The sequence below is a fragment of the Phaenicophaeus curvirostris genome, chromosome 4, assembly GCF_032191515.1.
Source record: "Phaenicophaeus curvirostris isolate KB17595 chromosome 4, BPBGC_Pcur_1.0, whole genome shotgun sequence".
NCBI classification, from domain to species: Eukaryota; Metazoa; Chordata; class Aves; order Cuculiformes; family Cuculidae; genus Phaenicophaeus; species Phaenicophaeus curvirostris.
In genome coordinates this window covers 72265310-72285415 of record NC_091395.1, presented here as the reverse complement: position 1 = coordinate 72285415, position 20106 = coordinate 72265310, and the positions used below count along the sequence as shown (strand labels likewise).

Genomic DNA, 20106 nt, shown 5'->3' with positions numbered 1-20106 from the left:
TATTTCAATATGAAACAGTGGTTGTACCTGTCAGAAATAATCTGGTGGAAAATTGAGAGAGGAAAGGTTGGTTGGAAAGGAAAAAACAGGGGAAGCATGAGATGATGTATAGAAGAGAAGGCTAAATTAGACAGGTGGTTTCAGTTGTCAAATGGTTTTATATCTTTATTAATTCTTACCCATGTGGTATGAAAGGAGTATAATTAAATGAAGATGATAATAGGAAATGTAAACACAGGCCCTTTTTGTAGTTACAATCCATTTCTCTGCCTTTACAGAGAGCTGGGAGGCTGGTGCTCACAAAGCTATCTTGCATCGTTTTATCTGTCCAGCATTATCTGCGCGCTGCCCTTTTTAATAACACATGATTTATGCCTCCAGTCACCAGGTGTCTTCCCAAGAGGATATTCTCCCAGTTATCAGAAGAGCTGTTTTTAATTGTGAGTACATTTTCCCCTCTTGTTTCCTTTCTCTATTCCAGTACTAAATCAGAGTGGTAGAAGGGGCATAATTTCACCAACAGTCCTGTGGTCCAGTAAGTGATTTTTGTTGCTGTTGAGGCTTGTCAGTACACGCTGTTTATTTGTCACTGCAGCCGTGGCAGAGCAGTGGATGCGTGTAAGGAGGGCAAGGAACATTCCTGTTTCCAGTTTGTGTGGCAGTGTGACACGTAGCCTGTAAGAAGCTGGGACTGTTCTGTTTCTGGACCATCTTGAAACCTGCGCTGAACTGAGGCCTTGCCATCTGAAAGGGGGAAATGTACCTATGAATAAGTCTGTAGCTGAAACATTGAAGTACATGAACAGACCGCTGGATCCAAGTCCACCGTCACTTTTCGCTGGTACCTCAGTATTTAGCCAAATCCTGTGAGCAGGGAGTTGAAGTGACGTTGCACCCTTGGGGCACTGTGGGTGCCTCTCGAGTCCAGCTGTGCTGCAGAAAGCTGACCTCCTCATAAAAAGCCTGGGCTACGGCGGCTTCTGTGCACAGGTTCAGCCTTGTTTGCAAACCGTTGTGTGCACCTGGTTCAGCTGAAGCCTTGCTTTAATGACCTCTGTTGCTCTTCCAGTCCCAATTCTTTTGGTAAGTGACACAAACTGCAGATTAATTAGCAGGAGAGCCACAGAGGGCACATCCTTATGAGCAGATAATTATGACCAGTAGAGAACTGTGACTGAAGGTTCGCCCCCCCTTGTGTCCATTAGCTGGGTTATATAAATTGTTGTGATCCAGTTCCTGGCGGATGCATCTGTTTCAAAATCTACAGCAGCTGGTACGGCGTATTGGTAGTCCCAGCAGGAAAGAAAAAGCCGTTGAATGTATTTATTTTATGAAATGTAGCAGAAGCATCCAAGTATGATTGTTTCCTACGGGGTGCAGTATCTTAGACGGGCCTTACCCAACGCGTTGACAGTTTAAAATCCGGAGAAGAGAGCAAAGACTGTGCCTATAACAAGGTCAGCAGTTTTGCTGCTCGCTTGTTTTGCCTCGCTGTGCTGGCTGCGTTAGTCAAGTGTCTTGAGATAACCGAGATGCTAAACATTCTTGAAGTAGTGCTTGATTCTCTGGCATCTCATGCTTGAAAGCTGGCAAACAACAGTGAGCAGAAAATGTCAAACGACTGATGTGAGGTTCCTTATTTCATAAAATGCTTTGGGTTGGAACGGACCTTCACAGTTCATCCAGCCCACCCCCCCTGCAGTGAGCAGGGACGCCTTTAGATGAGGTTGCTCAGAGCCCATCCAACCTGGTCTTGAATGTTTCCAGGGACGGGGCCTCCTCTACTTCCCTGAGCAACCTGTTACAGTTTTTCACCACCCTCACTGTAAAAAAAAAAAAAAAAAAATCTCCCTTATTTTCAGTCTAAATCTACCCTCCCTTAGTTTAAAACCATTACTCCTCGTCCTGTCACATAACACCTTGCTAAAAAGTCTGTCCCCATCTTTCCTGTAGGTCCCCTTTAAGTGCTGAAAGGCTGCAATAAGATCTACATAGAGCCTTCTCTTCTCCAGGCTGAACAAGCCCAACCCTCAGCCAGTCCTGGTATGGGAGGTGCTCCAGCCCTCTGATCATCTTCATGGTCTCTTCTGAACCCACTTCCAACATTTCCATGTCTTTCCTGTGCTGAGGACTCCTCAGCTGTATGGAGTGCTCCAGGTAGGGTCCCAGCAGAGCAGAGCAGAGAGGCAGAATCACCTCTCTTGACCTGCTGGACGTTCTTTTTTTTTGATGCAGCCCAGGATACGGTTGGTTTTCTGGGCTGCAAGCACACATTGTTGGCTCGTGTGCAGCAATTTCATCCACGAGCACCTCCAAATCTTACACAGCTGAAACCGAGGGTTGCCCCAACCCAGGTGAAGGTCCTTGCACTTTGCTCAGTGAGAGGATGGGTATTTCATGCTGCTATTAAGAGAGGGTGGAGTTAGATCATCTCTGAAGCCCTTTGCCAATTTCGGTCTTGTGGATTATTTGTTTTATTTGGCTTTCCTACTCCTGGTACTCAGTCCAAAACGAGAGCTCTCATTTCCAAAGCATATTTGGATCTGTATTTGCTCTGCTTTAGATTTTGGAAGGAAAAAAGACAAAGGTGAACTGTACCTTTTTGTAACTGTTATTAAAATGCCTTTCTCTGGGAATTAAATAATCAGGGTAAGTATAATTGTAAGGTATTAGAGTTAGATTAAGCTAATAGCACCTTTTCCTACCTAAGCTTTTGCAGTCTTCCTGTGCAACAATTATTATTTCCAGTCCTCTGTGTCATCGAGGTGTAAAGAGATGGAGTGGCTTGCCAGAGCTCGCCCTGCAGCACTCAGCAGGGTGGCTCCAAGCTGTCCATTAATTTTGGCCAGGCTATTTGCCCTTTGCTGTGGAAAGGTGGAAGCAGAGTGGAGAGAAGCCAGACCCTGCAGCTGAAGACGAGGCAGCAACATCTTCCGTGCTGGCAACCACTTCTCTTTCTCTTTGGTTCTTCTGCGGGTTTCCCTTGGGCTACAAGGGATATGAATAAAGAGATGAAGCATAGTCTCAGTCACGCCTTGCACGACTAGATTTTATAAATACTCTCGCTGTGCTTCCCCGCCGTGTGCGTGATGGGGTGAGGGCAGGCAGTGACGTAACCTGCTCTGCCATCTGCTTTTGCTGCTCTTCACTGCAACAGCCCACCATAAACTCCTGCCGGTTCCCTGTGCGATGCTACCATCCTGAAGTCAGAGGAGATGCCCAAGCAGTACAGGCAGCAGGGCCAGATCCTCTTAACTCCTCCATTCCCACTTTCTGCTGGGTGCCTGCCAAACGTGCAGCGGTGAAGGGCTGTGTGAAGTGGTGTGAGAGGCACTGTGGGGCTCTGTGGGGCTGGGTGGAGAGATGTCAGGGGTCTATGGGGCCGTATGAAACAGTGCAAGGGGCTCTGGGGGGCTGTGTAGCTCTATCGGGCCGTGTGAACCAACATGAGGGGCTCTGTGGGGCTGCATGAAGCAGTGAAAGGGCTCTGTGCAGCCATGGGGCTCTATGGGGCTGTGTGAACCACCGTGAGTGGCTCTATGGGGCTGCATGAAGCAGTGAAAGGGCTCTATGCAGCCATGGGACTCTATAGGGCTCTGTGAGGCTGTGTGACGAGGTGTCAGGGGTCTGTGGGGCCACGTGAAGCAGTGTAAGGGGCTCTATGGGGCTCTGTGGGGCTGCATGAAGCCGTGCAAAGGGCTCTATGGGGCCATGGGGCTCTTTGGGACTGTGTGGCTCTCTGGGGCCCTGTGAGTTGGTGCAAGGGGCTCTATGGGACCATGGGGCTGTGTGAAGCAGTGTGAGGAGCTCTGTGGGGCTGTGTGAAGTGATGTGAGGGGTTCTGTGTGGCTGTGTGAAGCAGTGGAAGGGGCTCTATGGGGCCATGTAAAGTGGTGCCAGAGGCTCTATAGGGCTCTGGGGCTCCATAGAGCTGGGTGAAGAGGTGTGAGGGGGTCTATGGGGCAATGTGAAATGGTGCAAGAGGCTCTATGGGGCTGTGTAGCTCTATGGGGCTGCATGAACCAACGTGAGGGGCTCTATGGAGCTGCATGAAGCAGTGTAAGAGGCTCTATGGGGCCATGGGGCTCTTTGGGACTGTGTGGCTCTCTGGGGCCCTGTGAATTGGTGTGAGGGGCTATATGGGACCATGGGGCTGTGTGAGGAGCTCTGTGGGGCTGTGTGAAGAGATGTGAGCGGCTCTGTGTGGCTGTGTGAAGAGGTATCAGGGTCTCTATGGGGCCATGTAAAGTGGTGCCAGAGGCTCTGTAGGGCTCTGGGGCTCCGTAGAGCTGGGTGAAGAGGTGTGAGGGGGTCTATGGGGCCATATGAAATGGTGCAAGGGGCTCTGTGGGGCTGTGTAGCTCTATGGGACTGCATGAACCAGCATGAGGGGCTCTATGGGGCTGCATGAAGCAGTGTAAGGGCTCTATGCAGCCATGGGGCTCTATGGGGCCGTGTGAGGTGGTGCCAGATGCTCTATGGGGCTCTGTGAGGCTGTGTGAAGAGGTGTCAGAAGTCTGTGGGGCCATGTGAAGCAGTGTAAGGGGCTCTATGGGGCTCTGTGAACCGGTGTGAGGGGCTCTGTGGGGCTGCATGAAGCCGTGCAAAGGGCTCTATGGGGCCATGGGGCTCTTTGGGACTGTGTGGCTCTCTGGGGCCCTGTGAACTGGTGTGAGGGGCTCTATGGGACCATGGGGCTGTGTGAAGCAGTGTGAGGAGCTCTGTGGGGCTGTGTGAAGCGATGTGAGCGGCTCTGTGTGGCTGTGTGAAGCAGTGGAAGGGGCTCTATGGGGCCATGTAAAGTGGTGCCAAAGGCTCTATAGGGCTCTGGGGCGCCGTAGAGCTGTGTGAAGAGGTGTGAGGGGGTCTATGGGGCCATATGAAATGGTGCAAGGGGCTCTGTGGGGCTGCGTAGCTCTATGGGGCTGTGTGAAGTAGTGTGAGGGGCTCTATGGGGCCATGTGAAATGGTGCAAGAGGCTCTGTGGGGCTGTGTAGCTCTATGGGGCTGCATGAACCAACGTGAGGGGCTCTATGGGGCTGCATGAAGCAGTGTAAGGGCTCTATGCAGCCATGGGGCTCTATGGGGCCGTGTGAGGTGGTGCCAGATGCTCTATCGGGCTTTGTGAGGCTGTGTGAAGAGGTATCAGGGGTCTGTGGGGCCACGTGAAGCAGTGCAAGGGGCTCCATGGGGCCATGTAAAGTGGTGCAAGAGGCTCTGTGGGGCTGCGTAGCTCTATGGGGCTGCATGAACCAGCATGAGGGGCTCCATGGGGCTGCATGAAGCAGTGTAAGAGGCTCTATGCAGCCATGGGCCTCTACGTGGCTGTGTGAAGCAGTGTAAGAGGCGGGCCCGTGGTTACTAGGAGGCGTGTCCTTGGTTACCAAAGGGGAGGGGTGTCATGGCTGCCAGGGGGCGGGGCCTCTGCGCGCGCGCAGTGGGGTCCGGGTGGCACCCGAGGGTGGGAGGTGCCCGGAAGCCGGAAGCGTCCGTAGCCCGGAAGCGCTGGGAACCCGGAAGTCCCGGGCGGCGCGAGGCGGCGGCCGCCATGGGCCTCTTCGGGAAGACCCCCGAGAAGCCGCCCAAGGAGCTGGTGAGGCCCCGGCGGCGCCGCCGCCGCCTCGTGCGGGGCCCGGGAGGTGCTCGGGGGCCGCTCTGGGGCCTGGTGGGGGCGGCGCGGAGGCAGGGGCCCGGCCGGCGCTGAGCGGGACGGCGGCATCCCGCGCCCCGGCACCTTCCCGCGCCCCGGCACCTCGCCTCTCCTGAGGGGCAGCAGCCTAGCCCCGCGCTCGCTCGGCTGTCCAGGCGCCCCCGGGTGCGCGGGGAGTCGGGGCTTGGTTCTCGGGGGCCGCGGGAGCAGCAGGCAGAGGAGCAGTGCGTCCGGTTGGGGTGGTTTGGCGAGGCTCGGTCAGCGGTTCTGGGGTTTCCTTGCTGTGAGCTGTACTCTGTCGCGTTCCTAGCTCTCCGCCTTTGTTAGGGGCTTGTAGCTCCTGTTGCAAAGACGGTCCCAGGTCCTCGGGGACGTGCTGTAGTCATTGCTTGCTGGGTGATAGCACTGGATAACGAATATACTTCTGATAGCGTACTTCCCCTTCCTCCTCTGCCTGTGTCGGTGCACCATGCAGGTTGGTTGTAGTTTTACATTCTTGAGCTGTGTTAGAAGATCATAGAATCACCGGGTTGGAAGAGACCCACCGCATCATCGAGTCCAACCATTCCTATCAAACACTAAACCATGTCCCTTAGCACCTCGTCCACCCGTGCCTTAAACACCTCCAGGGAAGGTGAAGGTGAATCAACCACCTCCCTGGGCATCCTGTTCCAGCACCCAATGACCCTTTCTGTGAAGAATTTCTTCCTAATGTCCAGCCTGAACCTCCCCTGGCAGAGCTTGAGGCCATTCCCTCTTGTCCTGTCACCTGGGAGAAGAGGCCAGCTCCCTCCTCTCTACAACCTCCTTTCAGGTAGTTGTAGAGAGCAATGAGGTCTCCCCTCAGCCTCCTATTCTCCAGGCTAAACACCCCCAGCTCTCTCAGCTGCTCCTCATAAGGCCTGTTCTCCAGCCCCTTCACCAGCTTTGTTGCTCTTCTCTGGACTCGCTCCAGAGCCTCAACATCCTTCTTGTGGTGAGGGGCCCAGAACTGAACACAGGATTCAAGGAGCGGTCTCACCAGTGCCAAGTACGGGATAACCTCCCTGGACCTGCTGGCCACGCCGTTTCTGATCCAAGCCAAGATGCCATTGGCCTTCTTGGCCACCTGGGCCACTGCTGGCTCATGTTCAGTCGTTGTCAACCAACACCCCCAGGTCCCTCTCCTCCAGGCAGCTTTCCAGCCAGACTTCTCCTAGTCTGTAGCACTGAACAAGGTTGTTGTGCCCCAAGTGCAGGACCCGGCATTTGGCCTTGTTAAACCTTATGCCACTGGACTCTGCCCAGCGGTCCAGCCTGTTCAGATCCCTTTGCAGAGCCTCCCTACCCTCCACCAGATCGACACTTCCACCCAGCTTTGTGTCATCCACAAACTTGCTAAGGGTGCACTCGATGCCTTCATCCAGGTCATTGATAAAGACATTGAACAGGGCTGGACCCAGCACTGAGCCCTGGGGAAAAGATACCACAGAGAAATGGGATTCGGAGCCTGCTACTTTTGGTGGTGGGATAAAGCAGCAGACAGACGTTTAACCTGTACATTGTGGTTGTGCTGCACTGATAAGTTCTTCTTGTTTCATGTGTGATGACTGCTCTTTCCCCTTCTGTAACTGATAAGCTTGCCATGTTTTCTCATAACACCGCATGCCTGTGGGTCATCTTGGAGCTGTATGCAGACAAACTTACAAAGGTGCTAGAAAACAAGTGTGCCTGAACCACAGGGAGAAATTACTTTGGTCTCCTTGCTGTCGTGGGCATGTCCTTGAGTTGTGGCCTGACATAACTTCACAGGCCCTAACAGCAATGTTGAGAAACCCATTAACAGTGAGAAGTTCTTATCCTCTGTATGGAATTGCGCAGCTTTAAAAGGAAGAAGTAGTTATTTCTGCTTAGTAGATGGTGAGGGAGCTGCTTCCCTTGCATCTGCCAGCAGCTGTAGGCAGATTGTGTCCCTGCACAGGGCTAGAGGAAGCAATCCGAGCACCACGGGAGGTGGCTGATGATGAAGGGGTTGGGACTTTGGTGATGGCAATGAGTCACCCTGGGTTGGTTTGTATGCTCACTGAACTTATTGGCTGACTGTCTAAAGCCAGGGAGCTACTGTATGTTTAATGCCACGTCTGGATTGTTTGGGCTAAAAAGGTGGGTTTCCTCCAGTGCAGTCTGGGCGGTTTGTTTCAGCCTGGTGTTTTGCTGGCTGACTCTCTGCTTGGTGCCCTGCTGTGAGAGCGAGGGGGTGTTTTTGTCAGAACTGGAAGCAGAGTAGCATCATCAGCATGAAGTTGTGCTTGGGGTAATTAGCCTTGATTAGCTGGCCCAAAGCGCTTAAGCTCTCAGCATTGCTACCTCTGCACTGCATTGTGCCGTGGTTTGTAGCCGTATCCCAGGTGTCCTGCTGGAGGTGGGCAATGCAACTTCTTCACTGGAATCATGTGGTTGTCTTGATGGGAGTCCATGGGGTTTCCTCCTCTTCTTATACATGGAACTGCTGATCAGTGTTGGGAAGACCAGGGAATGCAGAAGCCTGTAAGAGGACAGTCATGTGAAGCAGCTTATTTCTGGGCAGTGATGAGCTCTTGGAGAGTTTTGGAGAGATTTCAGCAATCCACCTGACCAGATCTGGTGCTGGAATAGAGGAGGATCTGCAGGAGACAGCTTGTCTTCTCCACAGAGCTAGGCTGCTCTAAGCAGATCCGGGAATCACCTTCAGGTTAGCTCTCCAAAACCAAAGCAGCTCTAATTCCTGTTGGTCTGGGGTCCAGTTCTGGTGAAAGTGCTTGTGAAGCCTTGTGACACCTCTGGGGCCCTGAGAGCATCTCAGCTGCTTCCAGACAGAGCCTGCCCTCTCCTCCTGGGGACGTGGCTGCACAATCAGCTGTGTCCTTGTGTCTCTCCGCCCAAGCCAGGATGGCAGCAGGAAGCTCCCACACCTTGTATGAGCTTTGACATTGTCCAGCAACCTCCTGTAGAGAGCAACGAGGTCTCCCCTCAGCCTCCTCTTCAGGCTGGACATCAAGATGAAATTTTTCCCGGAAGGGGTCATTGGTCCCTGGCAGAGGCTGCCCAGGGGGGTGGTTGAATCACCCTCCCTGGAGGGGTTTAAGGGACAGGTGGACGAGGTGCTGAGGGGCAGGGTTTAGTGATTGATGGGAATGGTTGGACTCAATGATCCAATGGGTCTTTTCCAACCTGGTGATTCTATGATTCTGCTGTCAGAGTTAGCAGGGATTGATGACAACGTATGGCCGGTCATGGTTTAATGATGTCGTGTGCTGGATTGCGCGTCACAGTGACTGCATCTATGAATCCTGCTGCAGTCATTTGACAGTTGCAGGTTGTGCTTGTACATGAAAGCTTAATGCATGCTGGTTTGTCCTAGAATGCAAGTTATGGAGCAGACCTCTGGAAGATGTTACATTTGAGACAGGACAGTAGTCCAGCCAGAGTTCGGTCATGCTTTACCTCAGCCTCTTCCCATGGCTTTTCTCCCTCTCGTGTAGGTGTACTCAAATGAGGGACCTTCTTAGCCTCATATTAGGGCAAGGAATGAACCTACATGACATTTTCTGCTCTGTTCTGAAGAGCAAGAAGGGAGGCTGCAGCTGGTCCTGCAAGGGGGTTTGGATTTTTTTCCTGTAATAAAATAGTATTCAACTATTTTGTTCAGTCATTGGGCACTGGAACAGGCTGCCCAGGGAGGTGGTTGAGTCACTTTCCCTGGAGGAGTTTAAAAGATGGGTGGATGAGGTTCTGAGGGGTATGGTTTAGTGACTGATGGACATGGTCGGACTCGATGATCCAGTGGGTCCTTTCCAACCTAGTGATTCTATGATTCTATGAACTAAAGGTACAGGAGCTTTCTGAAACCCTTTCAAAACTTCTGCATGCCCATAACATATATACACACAGCTCTGCAGGGCTTCTGGATTTGTTTTTTTTGTTTGTTTGTTTTTTCTGCAGATTTTGTATTTGAGCAACTGGTTGGTGGTTGTTGTCTCTGGTGATTGTAGTCAAAACGTGGTCTTGTTCATTACATTTCTGTTGAGACCAGTAAAAGTCTAAGAATCCATCTTGCTGTGCTGGGCTTGTGCACCGAAGAACACTTTTTTTTTTCCAGTTCTGTTATAAAGCTTATTTAGGTAGACAAAAGTTCTTAGCTGAATAAAAATTTGCATAAAAATCAAGGTGATTTTTGTATTAACTTTTTCACATAGCCAACTAGACTGGAGTGACCTGTGCACGGGCAGGTACAGCATGCAAGCAGACCTGTGAACTGGGTGTCATCTTAATAAATATACTTAAAGCACTTAAGTGTGTGTGTTAGGTACTGTGCAAATCTGTGCTGCTGATACTAAAAGCAGCATCAGAGATCCACAAGGATTTGACACTCTGCTCGTGTTTTCTCCCGATTCTTGATTCTGGTGGTTTACAGCCCCTCACTGCATCTCTCTTTACCCCAAATGCTTCCCGCTCTCCATTGGATGTCTGGCAGCTGCTGCCTGCCTGATGTCTCCCTTTCCTCAGAGAGGAGGTCGGAGCAAGTGATGTTCCCCATATACATCAGCTCCCTGTGCTGGGGCAGCCAGGAGTGGTGGAACTGGGAGAGCTTGGCAGGTCCTGGTGGTGAAGCTGTAGAGGGGGTGGCAGTGTTTGAACCCCACCAAAGGCAGGAGGAGGGAAGCTGGAGGGCAGAGCTGCCGTATAAAGGGACCTCAGCAAGCGGGAGGAACAGGCCAACAGGAACCTCATCATCATAGAATGGTTTGGGTTGAAAGGATCTTAAAGATCATCCAGTTCCAACCCCTCTTCCATGGGCAGGCACACCTCCCACTGGATCAGGTTGCTCAAAGCCTCATCCAACCTGGCCTTGGACACCTCCAGGCAGGGAGCAGCCACAACTTCTCTGGGCAGCCTGTGCCAGGGCCTCAGCACCCACACAGTAGAAATGTTTTTCGTAATACCTTATCTAAATCTTCCCTCTTTCAGCTTAAAACCATTCCGCCTTGTCCTATCCCTATACTTCCTGATAAAGAGCCCCTCCTCAGCTTTCTTGTAGCCCCCTTTCGGTACTAAAAGGCTGCTCTAAGATCTCCCTTAGCCTTCCCTTCTCTAGGCTGATGTTGAATGGTGCAGGGTTGTGCACATGGGACAACGATCCCTGCACAGAGGGACGTGCGGCCTGGCGCTGGCTGGGCAGCAGCTCTGCAGGAAAGGACCTGGGCTTCCCATGGGTAATAAACGTGAGTTAGCAGGGCATCTTAGCAGCGATGAGAATAAACTGGGCTGCATTAGGAGGCTATAATCATCGTGTTGAGGCAAACGGTTGTTCAATTACTCTGCTGCGTTTGGCATTAATGAGGCCACACCTGCAAAACAGTGTCCCAGTTTGGGCACCCAGTGCAAACTGGGGAGCATACAGTAGAAGTCCTCCAAGATGGTGCCGGACAGGAGCTCACAACACAGGAGGAGAAGCTGGGGGAATTGGGTTCATTTAGCTTGGAGAAGGGAATGTGAAGGGGCAAGGGCCTTTCACTGTCTTTAAAGGGGTTGTAGTGAAGACAGAGCTGGGTACTTTTCAGATGTGCCAAGTGACAGGAAAGGGACTACAGCTCTGGGTGGCTGGAAAAAAATTTTGAATTGGATACAAGGAAAGGTCTCATCACAGGAGTGATTGACTGCTGGAACAGATACCTAAAGCAGCTGTGAAGTCTCTCCCCTCGGACTGGGTCAATACTCAGTGGACGAGGCCCCGAGCAACGTGTCTCAACCCTGAACTCGGTCCTGCTTTGAATCAGAGGTTGGTTTGGAGTCCTCCTGGGGTTCCTCCTGACTGAAATGGGTAGTTAGGCTGAAATCCCCTGCGGCAAGTTCCCAGCATTGCTGTGACATGGGAAGTTAGACAGGCCAGGCCGTGAGTTTCTCTGCTTCACAAATCTTCACAAATCGGGTCCTCCATAACTCACTGTCTGCAGTGAGGTTTTTTAAGTTGAATAAGGAAATATTTAAACATCACTCAGCTTAAAGCTCATGCATTTTGAAGTGCTTCTTTTGATATTGAGTGGTTGAGCTACATGAAAGTACAGAAGCTTAGTTTTAAAGTTGGAATTTCAACTAACTCTCACTTTTTCTTTTCAAGGTCAATGAATGGTCCTTGAAGATACGGAAAGAAATGAGAGTGATTGATAGACAGATCAGAGGTTTGTACTTATGTCTCATTTTCTGTTTTTTAATTTCTCTGTCTGCCTTCAAGGGTTGGGGTTTTTTTTGCTTTAATTGGGGAAGGCTGCAAAATCTAATAACTGGAGGTACTCTATTGCATCTGGAATAAAGGAAGACAAATGTGATCCTGGGACCAGACTCAATCTATATTACAAATCATGTTACTGCGCCAAGTAAAATTTTCAGAAGAATCTGAATATTATAAGTTTCCAGTAAGATATGCTCTTAAATCCCATTTGATGAGATGAATTAGACTTATTTTTCTGAACTTCAGCCACGTTGATTTAATGAATAGCATTGATGTGGTCTGTAATTCTACATGTGGAGAGTTCTGTGGAGATCGGCTGTCATGAAGTGCACATGCTAAGCCAAAGTAGCTTGCTGTCAGCTTGGGAAAACGGTGAACAGGAGAGAGGAGAAGAATAAAAGAGGCTTTTCTCAGTGGGTATTTTGCTATTAAATTATGGGCATTACACTTTTGAAGAGGTATTGAAAATCAGAGAAGTTGCTTATTATTACGGTGCTGCCCGTTCAGGTTCTTGTTCTTTGTTCTGTCTGCCTTCCCCTAATTAAAAAATAGATTTAGGGCAGATTCTGTTTTCCCCTCTTTGCCTTCTATGCTGCCCTCCAGACTGGTCCATGGGTTGTGCTTGTAAAGGATATTTTGTGTCAGCATCTGGTTATTGGGCACATGCCTGTTTGACTGACTCCAGGAGTACTTTCTCCCTTCCCCCTCTTCTCCCCGGAAAGCTGGCAGGGTTCTCCCATTCTTAGACGTGTGCAAATTGGTTGGAGAGTGATGCTCGTGCAGTACAAAGCCTCTTTGTCCTCATCTGTGGAATGAAGACATGGTTTACGCCTCTTCCAGGAAAACCAATGTACAGTGATGTTCATGATGCTTGTGAGTTGTTCTGCGTTCTCCAAGGCACTTTGTGTGGCTGTACTGGGCACGGAGCAACCGAAATGTGGCTGATCTTATTAGCGAAGTGTAGTTTAGAGGCTGCGTTCTCCGTGGCAGCAAACTACCCACATGTTCGCTACTGATGGTATCTCAAAATGTTGGTCTTCTCTCAACTTTATGCATGTCATAATACTTCTAATGGCCTAGATAGGCACTGGGTTATGTGGTACTCTGGTATTTTGACATAGACGTAAATGTAATTGTTGTATCAGCTCTAAACATGTCTCTGTGTGTTCTTCAGAGTGTTACAATAAAGAAATACAGCTCAGCTTATAAAAAATTAGACTAACCACCAAGTGTCTGCTGTTCTGGTAATTCCCATTAAAATAAAATACAGAATATCTTTATGATATCTGTCTATATTTATCCAGATATTTATATATATATATAGTGCTCAGATTTCCCATCTTGCCAAGTGTCAGCTGTGGACGTACTGGCTCTGCTCAACACTTACCAGGCTAGCAGGCTGCTGCTGAGAGGCCACAGCCACACGCCACTAAAGGACGTTTTCCCCAAAAAATCCAACTTTGTAGTTGGATTCTGCTGTGCTTTTATCATTTCAGTTGAGACCTATGCAGGAAACCACCGTAACCTTTGAGTAAGGATGCTGAGCTGGGCCCTGCTTCCCTGGGGAAGGCTGTGCTGGGTGTGTTTTGCTACAGCAACACTTGGATCCACCTGGGATGAACTGAGTGGGCTTGGATCAGTCAAACACTTGGCTCGCCCAGCTAGCGCAGTTACTGATATAGCAACACGCTGTTTCAAACCATCTGTTGTTGGACTCTGCTGCCTCAGTGTTTTCTCTTTGGTGTAGGTTGTTTTTGAGGGCTCGGAAGGTTTGAAAAAATGAAAGGTGTCCTCGTGACTTCAGAATTGAATTTTTTGAGATAGTTGGAGTATCTTTGTGCTTCACTGAGCTTGCAGTCCCTCTCACTGGTGTGTTGGACTGCTTTGTGCATGTGCTGCAGAGGGGTTGGTGTGGTGATCATGGCTCTCTAGTGGTGCATAGCTGGCATTGACCTTCAGAGGTGGAGTTGGCCATTTGTGCATGTTTATGCCTCTGATCTCATGTTCAGCTATTTGTCATGCAAGGGAAAGCTTTCACTCAGGTATGGGGCCACCCTACGCTACTTTGGATGTAGTAACACAATGCTTGCGATTTGTTTTAGCCTGACAAGTGAACGTCATAACTCCTCAGTACTGCTGGAGTCCTCCCAGTGTTTTCTGTTTCCTGCTGTACCACTTCTGCTGCTTCTTACCTGTTCCGATAGCTGGGTCACACCTACCTCTGACGTACAAATGTCTTCCTCCTTGTGATGTTTCTGTAAGTTACGGTGGCGAAGCAGCAGGGAGTTCGTATTTCTGGTTACAAGCCAGTCCCTTAGAATAAAGACACCATTGAATGACATTGAGAGAATGACTCATCTTGAGTACAGGGTTCACTGACTCCCACATGAGAAGCTGCGCAAAGTCTCCAAGTTGGCTTCTGCCAGAAAGTGGCATCAATGCCTTTGTTTTGTAAAAGGGCAGCTTCTGATTCTTGCTTGCATGTAACTTCTGTCTGGTATAAACCTAGAAGACTTGGACAAACCCAAATTTGAACAAAGCCTTTGCTAGAAGGGGTTGTTCTTTGGTCACTTTCGTCAGCTCTTTACAGGATTTCTTTGTCCGAGTTCTGTATTTACGTTAGGATGTTTTAGGGACTCTTAGACACCATTCATCAGTGGCTAATTTGTTGCAGAGTCTGGAAAAGGAATGAGGCTATTGTAGGCCCTGCTTGTTTCTGTATTTCTTCCTCTGAGCTTTGAGGTACCTGGTTGCTCTATACAGCCAGCGTTATATGACAAGGGGGACATATGAATAGTCACGTCACATTTGCTGGAGAAACCTACATTATTTAAGGCAGCCTTTTTAGTGGATAATATTTCAAATCCAGCTGTTTGGTCCTCACTCGGTACAGGTTCCGTTCAGTATTCTTGCTCTTATAAAAAGCTGCTGAGTAAAGTGTGATACCAGCAGAGTTGGAACAGCCTGTTTAAGTTATATCTGATGATTTACCAGCATACTAGTTTTTGCTGATAAATTATCCATAGCTTTGGCATCAACCAGCTTATAATTAGAATGTGTCCCTTTACAGGAATACCTAACGCACGTGTTTTTAACATGAGCAGTAGAAACTCAGGATCTTAATTCCTTAAGTACAAATATGGACTTGGTTGCGTGACCACTTGAGGCTCCATGGGTTGTGCCTGGTAGGGAGGAATAATTAAGTCTGTCTGCAAGGATGAAGGATCCAGTAATTAACAAACCCGTGGTTCTAAATAACTCCTGAAGTTGTGGAGGCATCCTTATGAATTCAGTCTATGAGTGGCTATGCTTTTCTTCTTTCTTTTTTTTAACTTTTCCAATAGGCAGTGTGTGCTGTAACTTTCCAGCCTCTGTGCAATCAGCCTTCCACAGTCTTTCTGAAAGTATTTTTCTTGAAAAACACAATTTGGGGATTTAGAAACAGTGAGGACAATTTTGCCCATGACAGCCTTTAAATTCACTTGGCAGTGGGCATGTGAGTTAAGATTTGTATGTAGCCAGATAGGAGAGTATTTTTGCTAGTTAAAGCCTGGTTTGTCTTCTGGGACTAGTAGGGTTAAAACTCCTTGTGTTCTTCCCTGGTGAACTGGGGCTGCGGGGCGATGAATGTGGAAGAGAGAATCTTTTTTGGCAGGAGATCCATACGGGAGCCTTAAACTGTGTATGTTTGCACATATGTGTGTACACACACACACACATCAGGGCAGTTTAATTGTCAGGAAGTTATTCTAAAGTTGTAGGTCAAGTTACCCATCTCAGAATGCTTTGTTCTTACTGGACTGCTTTTGATTCTTGAGAATTTGTCTTGCCTTGGCTTCATGCAGTGATATTCCTGGACAGTCCTTTACAGTTCTCTTAACAGCAATGGACTTGACAGAGCTGGTTGTTTAGTAATGAGAATTTTTCTACTAGTATTTAGATGAATTAATTAGCTAATGTGTAAATCAGCCTAGAGCAAGGTCTTTGAGTAACAGAGGGAGTCTCAAATCAAGCAGAACTTATTCCTTGTATTGAAAATACATCTCAGTAAATGACTTGTTTCTCTTCCAAATCCTCAGCAGCTTGTCGCTCTTTGCTTTGTTTTCTGCACTCCAGATATCCAGAGAGAAGAGGAGAAGGTGAAGCGGTCAATAAAGGATGCTGCCAAAAAGGGTCAGAAGGATGTGTGTGTAATCTTGGCGAAGGAGCTGATCCGCTCTCGAAGGGCCGTAAGCAAACTCTATGCATCCAAAGCTCACATGAACTCCGTTCTCATGGGGATGAAGAACCAGCTTGGTAAGAACAACTGAGCGCCTCACCTTCAGAGGCGGGGTCTGGGTTTCCATTTACAGGATGCCAACAGAGCTTGAATTTGGAAGCACTCCTGCTCTTGTGAAAGAAAAAAATTCTTCCTAATCTAAATCTTCCCTCTTTCAGATTAAAATTGTTCCACCTCATCCTATCCCTGCTCTCCCTGATGAACAGCCCCTCCTCAGCTTTCCTGTAGCCCCCTCTCAGTACGGAAAGCTGCTAGAGGGTCTTCCCAGAGCCTTCTCTTCTCTAGGCTGAGCAACCACAGTTCTCTCAGCCTGTCAGAAACTCTCTTTACATTGAAAGAGAAATCGGCCTGAAGCAGAACTCCCTTCCAGTAACTGGGGACTCATTTTTAGTGTGTGTTCCTAAACATTTTGAATGTGTGCCTAATATGCTCATGCCCTTGTGGAGTGGTGCATGCATTGTTCAGGCTTTTCTATGCTTCTCTTCCCCAGCTGTCCTGAGAGTAGCAGGTTCATTGCAGAAGAGCACAGAAGTCATGAAAGCTATGCAAAATCTGGTGAAAATCCCTGAAATCCAAGCAACGATGAGGGAGTTGTCCAAAGAGATGATGAAGGTAAGATCTGTAACAAATAGGATGTGAGTGAGCAAGAGGCAGTCATTAACGCGCAGTGCAACCGCTTAGGTGGCCCCATTGTCAGAGAGCTTGGGTGAAGCTTTAATGGACAGAAATTAAAGTAGCATGTGAATAGCTGGAGGCTTCCTAGGAAGTTACTCTTTGTGGGGAAACCCTGACTTGGTGATACCTGCAACAACTTTGGTGTAAAGCTTGGAGCTGAAACGAGCTGCTCTGGTTGGAGATGGATGGAGGAAGATGGATCCCTGTACAGAGCGGCTGTGGCTCTGTTGTCCTCGTCCCAGGGGCTGGGGGAGACAGAGGCTGGAAGCAGTGTGACTGCACGTATCCCTGTGCTTCTGTCTGTCCTGGGGGAGACCGAATGTCCTGCACTCTGTCTGTTCTGACTGAATATCCTGCTTCCAGGGATGAAAATGTTCTTTAAGAAAGACCCACCACAGCCTGTTGTGGTGTGGGAAGCTGGAAGTGCCACCTCAGGCAGGGTGGCTATTGTGATGCTGAGTTTGAAACGTCTAGTTTGGCGTCTGCGTTTGATGAAAGGGCTTTGATTTTGAATTTATTACTTATTGTGGCTGTTTTCTTTACAACTACCAAAAGTGCTTTACACCCCCACCCTTCCTTACTGCTCTGTTTGGGTACTAATCAAGCTACTAATAACTTCACCGTAGCACAAGAGAACAGTTTGGCCATAGCTGGGGTGCAGCGGGATATTTTCAAACACAGAGAGTGAAAAGGAGAGTTATGCCAAATACTGATTTTACAACATCTTATACAATTTATGCTTCGTGCAGGAAGCATGTGAAATACAGCTGCCAACCTGGGTTTTCAGTGTTTGGATGTGCAACAACGAGGAATAATAGCTCGAGGGTTTCACAGGGGGAACATCTGTATTTCATCCTCAATTTTCCTACTGCATTTCCTGTGCACCAGGCGTACGGATACGTGCTGTAACTGTAGGCAGGAGTGTTGCCCAGCCCTCAGGCTACAGGAGAGCCTCCATCCGGGAAGCTTGAGCTGAGAGCAAGCTGGACAGGCGTAACGTCATCTCGGAAGTAGGAAGTGTGACCTCCTGCTCTGTTGGGTCCAAGGGCATCACACACTGCCTTGTTTTCTGCTAGGCTGGTATCATCGAGGAAATGCTGGAGGACACCTTTGAAAGCCTGGAAGATCAGGAGGAAATGGAAGAGGAAGCAGAGATGGAGATTGACAAAATCCTGTTTGAAATTACAGCTGGTGAGTGTGGGGGTGTTTGCCGGGAGCAGAGCTTTGCCCAGCTCGGTTCAAGCACACACAGCAATTCCAATCTCTGTTCTTACTTCCCTGTGGTGTCTTTGCCTTCGCTGAGGGGCACAGGGTGCCCTGACAAGCTGCTTCCTCAAGGAGCGTGGGCTGAGGTGGCCAGTGCGGTTCAGCACGGCGTGAGTGACGTGCTCCAGCTGATGCCTGTGCTGTCCTGTAATTGAGGCCTTAACAGATCAGCGTCTGGATCCTCTTAAGGAGGCAAAATCAGTGTGACTGACAGGATGCGCTGTTATCTGGGGAGCCGGGAGATCAGCTCAGCTGGTGCCTTGAGTCTGAGGCTGTGTTGCAATTCCTGACTGTAAAATGCTGTCAGTGTCTTAGAATCGTAGAATCATTGAGGTTGGAAAAGACCTCGAAGATCATCAAGTCCAATCACCAACCCACACCATTGTGCCTCTTAAACCGTGTCACCAAGTGCCACGTCTACAGGTGTGCTCAGGTGGCCAAGGCCAGCGGTATCTTGGCCTGTATCAGAAATTGTGTGGCCAGCAGGACTAGGGAAGCGATTCTGCCTTTGTGCTCGGCCCTGGTGAGGCTGCGCCTCAGATCCTGTGTTCAGTTTTGGGCCCCTCAGTACAAGAACAACATCGAGGGGCTGGAGCGAGTCCAGAGAAGGGGAACAGAGCTGGTGAAGGGGCTGGAGAATAAGAGCTATGAGGAGCGGCTGAGGGAGCTGGGGTTGTTTAGCCTGGAGAAGAGGAGGCTGAGGGGAGACCTCATTGCTCTCTACAACTACCTGAAAGGAGGTTGTAAAGGGGTGGGTGTTGGTTTCTTCTTCCAAGTGATGGGAGGAAAGGGAATGGCCTCAAGCTGCACCAGGGGAGGTTCAGATTGGACATGAGGCAAAATTTCTTCACTGAAGCAGCTATTTATTAAATGAAGATCTAACGCAGACTAATGGGCCTGTTTGTTGTTTGCAGGGGCCTTGGGTAAAGCACCAAGTAAAGTCACAGATGACCTTCCAGAGCCAGAACCCATGGGAGCAGCCGCTGCTGTTGATGAGGAGGAAGACATCGAGGCGATGCAGTCGCGGTTAGCTACGCTCCGTAGCTGAGGGTGGACCCAATGTGTACAGTTTGCCTTTCTCTTTTTTTTTTTTTGCAATGGGATATTCTATCCGACCTTCAAAATGCGAAACTTAATATGTGAGAGTGCTTTATTTAATATATATATATGTATATTTTCTTCCTGAGGAGTGTTTTCTCCAGGAAATGACTGTGAGTGATTGATACACTTCTTGGAGAGTGCAGTCTGTAGAGATCACCCTGTCGTCTGCCCTGTGAAAGGCTCTGGTTCAGTGGCAATGGTTGTGTCACACGATGTCTTTTTACATATAAAGTCCTGAAACCCATTCTTGGCTTCAAGAACAGCCTTTCGCTAAAGGCACTTAACCTGCTACCAACAACTACCCCTTCAGATCTTTGTTTTTTCTCAGTCACTACAGATTTTATTAAAGCTGCTTTTACCAGTTGCTTTGTGAATCAATTCAGTTTCCATCACTTCAGACTCTCCACAGACAATATCCACCTGCAACAGCTTCCCTCAGGGCTTTGTACAACCTTTTTTTTTCCTCTTTAGCACAGTCAGAACCTTCACAGCACCGTTAAAGAAAAGCTTCCTCTCACAGCAGCCGTTACCTACCTCCTCTGGGCTGGCTGGGCCCAGGCTGAGCCTCATTTAGCAAAAGCAGGTCCGGCTGCCTGGCCTTCCCTGAGCCCGGGAGCTGTTCTGCAGGCAGGAGCTGCTCTTCTGCTCCAGGCGGGGAGGCAGCTGCCTGCTTTCTGCTGCCAGCAGAGCATGGGGGGCTGGAGAGGGTTCCAGCCCGGCTGAGGGGACCGGGGGTGTTTAGCCTGGAGAAAACGAGGCTGAAGGGGAGACATTTTTGCTCTTTACAAGTGCCTGAAAGAAGGTTGTAGAGAAGTGGGTGTTGGTCTCTTCTCCCAAGTGACAGGAGGAGAGGAGGTTCAGATGGGACATAAGGAAAATTTCCTTCAC

At 49.3% G+C, this 20106-nt stretch overlaps 1 protein-coding gene across 2 annotated transcripts; it reads left to right on the top strand.

The window, feature by feature from the left end:
* The first annotated feature begins 5470 nt into the window (after positions 1-5470).
* On the top strand, positions 5471-19582 carry CHMP3 (charged multivesicular body protein 3). Of its 2 annotated transcripts, none has more exons than XM_069856542.1 (6): positions 5471-5593; positions 11787-11847; positions 16014-16193; positions 16667-16788; positions 17928-18042; positions 19032-19582. In XM_069856542.1, exons 1-6 carry the CDS (start codon positions 5549-5551, stop codon positions 19163-19165), a joined length of 657 nt encoding a protein of 218 aa, XP_069712643.1. In that variant the 5' UTR covers positions 5471-5548; the 3' UTR covers positions 19166-19582. The 2 variants fall into 2 exon arrangements, with proteins under 2 accessions (XP_069712643.1, XP_069712644.1); XM_069856543.1 differs by lacking the exon at positions 5471-5593 and adding an exon at positions 11424-11447.
* The last annotated feature ends 524 nt before the right edge of the window (positions 19583-20106 follow it).